General features: G+C 46.8%; 1 protein-coding gene across 12 annotated transcripts in view; it reads left to right on the top strand.

Moving 5' to 3' along the window:
* Mtss1 (MTSS I-BAR domain containing 1) overlaps window positions 1–7,565 on the top strand; it is a 143,446-nt gene that overhangs the window by 114,112 nt on the left and 21,769 nt on the right. For 7 of the 12 annotated variants that reach the window (XM_021216397.2, XM_029547981.1, XM_029547980.1 and 4 more), the window contains exon 7: window positions 4,356–4,367. The exons of the other annotated variants lie outside the window; for them this stretch is intronic. In XM_021216397.2, coding sequence (XP_021072056.1) covers window positions 4,356–4,367 — 12 coding nt within the window. The remainder of the gene's footprint in view (window positions 1–4,355; window positions 4,368–7,565) is intronic. 12 annotated transcript variants of the gene reach the window in all.

Below are 7,565 nucleotides of genomic sequence, written 5' to 3'. Positions count from 1 at the left end.
GCTGCCCTGGAACTCACTCTGTAGACCAGGCTGGCCTCGAACTCAGAAATCTGCCTGCCTCTGCCTCCCAAGTGCTGGGATTAAAGGCGTGCGCTACCATGCCCGGCTAAAGATTTATTTATTTATTTATTTTATTATGTGTGTGTACACTGTAGCTGTCTTCAGACACTCCAGGAGAGGGCATCGGATTTTTGTTACAGATGGTTATGAGCCACCATGTGGTTGCTGGGATTTGAACTCAGGACCTTTGAAAGAGCAGTCGGTGCTCTTAACCACTGAGCCATCTCACCAGCCCTTGTACTTAAGTTCTTAAAGTGCAAGACATGGATGAATGTTAAGCTCTTAGTTGAGTCTTTGACTTTACCCCACATTGTCTTCAAAACTGAGCAGGTTCTCACATACTGTACTCTATAATAATAATAATAATAGAGAAAGTTCATGGAAGCCCTGGCAGGGCGCAGAGGAGCCGTTGTGCAGATGCTCTGTTGTCATTATCGGGAAATGACAGCCTCCTCTTCCCCCGTCTCAGTCTGTAGTTTCTGACACGCAGTCTCCCGACTGTGCGAGCGGTGGCCGAGGTGGAGCCTTTGCCATCTAGACTATTTTTTAATGTGTTCCTGAGGGTAGCGTGCAAGGATTCACCACCAAAATTTCACACACCAGACCGGTGGAAACTGTCTCCTCCCTACGCCTGTATCTAGTTCCTCATGACAAACCAAAGGATTTGTCACATTCAGGAGTCATCTTCGCCTCTCCAGACTGGATGGGGCTTAAAGAGAAAATGTCTAGCTGTGCCTGCCTACATTGTAAGCATTAGTAACATTTCCTGGAGTCTGAAAATATGGGAAAATCTCCTTTGAGTAGAAGAAAGCAGCAATCTTGTTCACTTTTAGAAAATATATATTTACTTTTATTTTATGTACATTGATGTTTTGACTGCATGGATTGTGTGTGTGCGTGGGTATTGAATCCCCTGGAACAGGAGTTACGGACAGTTGTGAGCCACCATGCGGGTGCTGGGAATTGAACCCCGGTCCTCTGGAAGAGCAGTCAGTGCTCTTAACCACTGAGCCAGCTCTCCAGCCCCGCCCTTTAATGTGTTATATCTCAACTGATAAAACGGGGTTCTTCTGACAGGCTGTTCTGTGATAGCAGGTGATAATGAACTTAAAGGTTGTTCAAAGCAACTTTGGTAGGGAGAGAACCCCAGCCCCCCAGTTTCCCCCTTCCTCAACCAGCAGTGATTGTTTGGAATGAAAAGCAAACATGTTTCAAGAGGTAGGATGGTGGAGAACAGGGGAGATTGCAGACAAAGCTTTATAGACTTTGACTTTTTTTTTTTTTTTTTAAATGGCTCCTTCCCTTCAGTTCTCACAAATACCCCATGCCGTTTCACGGTGAATAGAGTAGCATTTTCAGAGACAGGAAGATCTTCTGCCCTTCTTGGCTGCTGTAGTTTCTCTGGGATATGTGTTGAGGGGCTGTGCGTCTCTACTTCACGTTCTCTCTCGTCAGGGCACCTGGGAGCTAGCATCAGACAAGTAATAGGGCTTAGAGCCTGTCTTATCTTCATGGGTCTACAAGAAAATGTGAATGGAGTCGTTACCATAGTCCACCACTCTGAGCTCCCCGGAAGCGCGGACTGTCCACTTGAGTGACATCTGGGCATTCCTTAAAGAGGAATCATTCCTTAAAGAGGAATGATAACTGGCTTGAAGGGGCTGTCTAGGTGCGATTCTTAGGCTTAGAGAAGGTTTGGGGGCCTATGGAAAGGATATGTGGGAAAGGAGCTGATTCCCCTCATCTCTTTCTAGATAGAGTTCCCTAGTCAGAGACCTCAAGTCCCTGGATGTTAGAGACCATCCATTTTATCTAAACCCTACATGGAGGTGAGAGGGTTTCTTCTGCCGCTCAAAGTCCCTGGCATTGTCCAATTAGCATTTGGACCTCGGGGTGCAGCCTGATGGCTTGGTCACAGTGTACCATTAAAGGAAACTGTGGCAATTAGACCTGCCTGGTTACCGGCGCAGGCTGCCTAGACACTAATGAGCTACAGAGGATGACTCAAGACTCAGGATGCTGGCTGCACCAAACATGAAATGCGCCCAGCCCTGGGACTTGGGAATAATTGGCGTCAGGTGGTGAGGTTTCTTGGGGGCCTTTGGACCTGAGGCTGAGAGAGCGGGGGGGGGGGGGCTGTGACCCTGCGGTCCTATCCATGTCCCCTTTCTAGATCCTGTGCTGGGACCCTCAGAACCAGTCGGTCCAGCCGCTTGTGGCATATTCTGGGTGATCTTCTAGTTACAGGGACAATTGAAACACAAGTTTGGTTTCTTTGTCATCTTCCCCCCTGACACACCTAAGTGTGTTTTTAGAGGTACTGTTGTATGATTGGGGTAGCGCAGCCTCCCAGAGGGCTTAGGGTCATCACTCTGTCAGGATCTTGGCGCGCTCACCTAGCAGGTGTCTGACCAGAGACCGGGATGGAATGGCCATTGAAGGGACATCTGAGAGTTATTTGGGGTTCTGCTTAGATGGGATTTCCCATTCTGATAGAGAACTTGGTTGAGTTGAGACTGCCCACATACGTCAAGTGACACGCGGCTTAACTCTGCGTGTGAGCTATTGGTGAGCTGGGGCAGACAGATGTCATAGGGATTTCTGTGTCCCGTGAGATCCGAGCCTGACTCACACAGCCAAGGGTCACTTTGGGGGTTCTCGGGTACTGACAGGCAGCTTTCTGTTGCCTGTTTTTCAGAAATTGATCTGCGATCTGGTCATTTGTCTCATGTTCCATTAGAAGAATTCAAACGCCTTTGTGCAGATAGATCAGCCTGGCCCTAGCCAGTCTTCTCTTTGGCAGAGGCAGACACTTCATAGAGTATGTGGCTTGTAAACAACTTACTTCTTACCCTGTAGACATAATCGTTTACCACGCTGTTCCACATTCAACTCTCTTTTTACTGTAGAACTTGGTGATTAGTAATCTAAGAGTACGTCAGTATTTCTGTCGCAAACACCCTAAGTGGTCTGTCTCCTGTTCGATTTATTCCAGCATCATTTTACATGGGCCCAGGATCTGCTCCATCTGTGGATAAATGTACCAAACTTTCTCCTTCTTCAAGGCAGGCCCGTGACATGCTCACAAAGCTAGGTGTTGGAGACCAGAGAAAGGTGGCTGAATTCTCGCCTCAAAGAAGTTCTGGCCTAAGCGCTGGGTCAAGAGCAAAGGGCAGAGCCAGCATTCATAAAAAGTGGAGGAGACTAGGCCACAGGAAGCTGGAGAGGTGATGTAGAGCTAGCCCAGGGGGCTTGACCTCCAAGTGGGGTTACTTCCTGCTCAAGACTTTGGGATCCCAGCTGTGAAGTTTCTGAACAGGATCAGAAACGGGGTGCTTTAAGCTACTTCCTGCTTCTGACATGTTACTGTGTGAAGCCAGTATCATTAACTTCTCATGACTAGCTTTCATATATTATCATTGTTTATGTGTTTGTGCATCCGTGTGTGTGTGTGTGTGTGTGTGTGTGTGTGTGTGTGTGTGTGTGTGTGTGGTTCTGAGTCAAACCCACATGTAGGCAGGTTTATGGCAGCTTAGCTATATCCACACATTTTTTTTTTTAATTTAAAAAGTAAATTAAAATAAAAAAAAAATAAAAATAGGTTTGAGAATGTAGCTCAGAAGGAGAGCTGTTAACTAGTATACACAAGGCCCTGGGTTCAATCCTCAGCATTGTAAAACAGTAGAAGGAAAATGAAAGACTGAGTTATGGTGAGCCCAGAAGATTCTGTCTGAAACTACTAAAGGTTTCTCAGAGACTTATCTTGAGAAAAAAAGGCTGAAATGCTGGTGTCAGCTCTTTACAGTTTTTGTTGTTTGTTTTTGTGTTTGTTTGTTTGTTTTCAGTTGTATCGGCAAAACCAAGGTTATAAATGGTGAGGAGCAAGTTGTGCGTGCCATAGTTCCACATCAGTAGAATGTTTGCTGTTATTAAATTAAGAATTTTGGTTTCTTAAATTTCTTTTTGCTTTTCATCCCACTGTGATGTTAGAACTCTATAGAGATCCCTCCACCCCCAAGTTAGAATGAATCATATCCTCTAGTGGTGGGCACCAAGTACAAAGGCACGGAGGAATGACAGAGAAGGAAGTAGTATTGGACAGGCAGGAAGGGGTAGCGTGAAGGTGGACCTTCTCAGGGACGTTAGCACTGGAACATAACCCTGCCAGCCAGCGGCTGTCACACGTGAGCAAAAGGCTATGCAGGTGCAGCTCAGATACCAGTTTGACTTTTTGTTTTCCTTTCTGTGACAAATGTGTCTCCTGCACTTCCTCACTGTGGGCCCGCCCTTGCCAGTGGATACCCAGGGTAAGTGTACACCCCCAATCTCCCGGTGGCTGGGTACCAGGGTAAGTGTACACCCCAAATCTCCGGTGGCTGGGTACCGTGGGCTCCTTACCATGGGCTCTTCACTGATGTTCAGACCTATGCAAGCAATCCACATTTTCCTGCTGGCTTGTGCCTGTTTAATTTTCCATAACTTTTAAGGAAATTGTGTGTGTGTGAGAGTGTGTGTGTGTGTGTGTCTGTGTGTGTCTGTATTGTGTGCATGTGCACTTTAATCATTTTCTTGCTCAGGCAATTGGCCACTCAACACTGTCAGCACCACATTCTGTGAGCTGTTGTGTGTTCATAAGTGTCAGTATTAGGTTCTCAGAAAAAGAAAATAACACGTGCTTTAAATGCACACTTGCACAGGAGGTCAGTATATTTCTATATCTATGCATACCTACCTAAGTAAATACAAGCATATTTGTTGATTCCATATGTAAAACAAACGTGACATTAAATACCACCTCAGATGGATTCTTAAGTCGGATTTGGTGTCATTAAGCTTCTGTCTTTGTCTGCACACACGATGTGGCTGTTTTAAAGCGAGTCCTCTTGACTGCAAGAACAAAAGCAGAAGTATCTCTCGCTTTGGCGTTTGTGAGAGCCTTCTTTCTAAGGCTCCATATCTTTTACGTTCAATTCTCAAAGTGATTGTCTTGAGCTCCCAAGAAGTACTTACATCGGGTTCTGTCATCGACAGTCTCCACAGGGGTCTCCTTTGACAGGTTGGGCTTGATGGCTGGCACTTGTTGAGGAAACAGTCTTGCCTCTGTTGCCTTCCTGGCCTCAGTATTGTGACTATGAAATCATACAGTAAACAGATTTTTTAGTTAACCTTTGGAAAGAAGAAAGGCATGACACAGCCATATTTTTGGTTTATAACAGTAAAAATGTATGTACCGTAGTTATCATTTTAGGTTATCTCTCTCGGTGGCTTTTATATTCACAGCGCTGTGCAGCCAACCCCACTCTCTAATTTCAGGACAGTCTCGTCCGTCCCACAGACACCTCATGCTTTTCCTTGTCCCCTCTCTGCTACCTGTCTCTGCCTTCCCAGTTCCCAACATGCACTCTCCTGCTTTCAGACTTTGGGGGGGGGTCACCTCTTCTGGGTATTTCCCCTAAACTGAATCAGAGCACATGGATCTCTTGATTGACCATCAAGGTGTGATCAGTGCATGGGGCAAACTGCATTTTCTTTGTTCAAATTGATAGATAGGAGGTAAGTTTGGGATGAATGAAAACCACACGCCCTTCTGGCTTTGTGTTCTGAGGTTCGGCTGGCGTAGTTGGGGGACATTCTCTGCAGCCCTGTTCGTCCCCTCTCTTGTGCAGGCTGGTCCCTAGGCAGAGCCACAGAGCTGTGTGTATCAGTCACAGTATCTGTGGGGATAGAGACAAGGAAGACCGAATGCCTGCTGAATGGGGCACTTACCACAGAGAAACACTATGCCTGGGGCAGGGGGATAAAGAGGGTGGGGTTGGTAAGAGAGTGGACTCAAGGCCTCCGGGTTGTCTCCTCCCAGCTTCTCAATACATTCACACGCCAAGACGCTCCCAAGGGTTTGTGGAGGTTTGGGGAAACTTGGGATTGAGCATCGTCCAGCCTCTCCTTTCCTGAGGCCAGGGTTAGAGCTGAGTACTCCAAGCTTCTAAGGAAGCAGCTGCTTTGTCTGGCTGTCAGCCCCTCGGTCTGAGTTTACGCCCTCCATCCCACACCCCATTCCCACCTCACCTGCCATTCAGGAATCTCCAAGGGTGTTCGAAGCTCAGTGCTAGGAACTGGTGTGAATACCACGCTGAGTATTTGTTAGTCTCTAAGAAACTACAGTGATGTAACATCCCACAGACTGATATCAGTGGTCCAGCTCGCTGGGGAGGAGGTGTCTGTGTGTGTGGAGAAGGAATTGTCTGGGCTTTCGGGGAGACGGAGCAGCATCGAGCAAGCCCATGATGGTGGAACTGAGAAGGATGGGTGGGTGGGGGAGATGTGAGCGTTCACAAGGATGAGGTGGTCGAGCCGGGCACAGGGGAGTTTGGAGCTGAAAGCTGGGCTCCGTGCATGTTCCCTTGCCGTTCCTTTATACCTAATGGGTGTTTGGTAGGTATCAACCACTGTAGCTGATGCCTAGCTATGCTGCTCTGGGGGACGGCATGGTGGTACACATTTGTGTTTGCAGTGTAGGACCCTCTGTCAGGGACCCCCCTCAGGTCACGGGAGTCAGGGTATCCCAAGGAAACAGGAGAGACTTTCTTGTTGCAAAAGCATGAGGCAGTTTAATGGTGGAGCTCTCGGCCAATGCGTACCTCACGCAGGAGGTAGAGGCCTCAACCACGAGGCTCAAAAGCTAGGGGTTTTTATGGGGTACAGGTTGGGGGGGGGTTGGGAAGAATTGACGCGGTTACACGTGATTGGCAGAATAGTATGTGCAGGAATTTCAGGGGCCGGGGCTAATCAGGAAGGACAATACATCTGAGTGATGTACAACTTTAGGCACTTTAAACTATGTCTTAACGAGGTGGGGGTTGGGGTGGGAGAGGCGCTGTCCTGCCAGATGGCTGTCGAGCCAGCCAAGGCCAAGTTCCTGCACTCCTCAGATGGCTGTTGAGTGGGCCAGAATAGCCAAGGCCAGTTGACTTTAGTTTCAAGACGACCTGGGCTTGTTTTTTTTTTTTTTTTTTTTTTAAGGCAGTTTTTAACCTTAAGTTTTTACATTAAAAGAGCCCTTTTATGTCTCACATTATTTGAACCTTGAATTTACACAATTTTCTTTTAAAGTTACATGAATCCCAGGCCTTAAATTTTACTTCCCTTCAGCAGCACTTGGGAGGTGGGGTGGGTGGATCAGGAGTTAAGGTAGCTGGCCAGTTGGTGCCCTACGACATAAGTACAGATTAAAAAAGAGAAGAGCAATCATTAGTCTTAGATGGCCCCAAGCCTTCAGTATGAAGACTCAGAAAGAGACAGTTCGGTTAGTGTCTTATTACGTAGAAGAGTTTGATCTAATGGCTGCTAGATTCTGTTCAGATTCTTTGTGGGCCCCCCATATCACATTCCTTCTTGTTTTTAGGCACGTACGTTCTTTCTTTCTTTCTTTCTTTCTTTCTTTCTTTCTTTCTTTCTTTCTTTCTTTCTTTCTTTCTTTCTTTCTTTCTAGATTTATTTATTTATTA

The sequence above is a fragment of the Mus pahari genome, chromosome 17, assembly GCF_900095145.1.
Source record: "Mus pahari chromosome 17, PAHARI_EIJ_v1.1, whole genome shotgun sequence".
Classification (NCBI taxonomy): Eukaryota; Metazoa; Chordata; class Mammalia; order Rodentia; family Muridae; genus Mus; species Mus pahari.
Note: the sequence above shows the minus strand (reverse complement) of the source record. Positions and strands in the feature narration are given on the sequence as shown.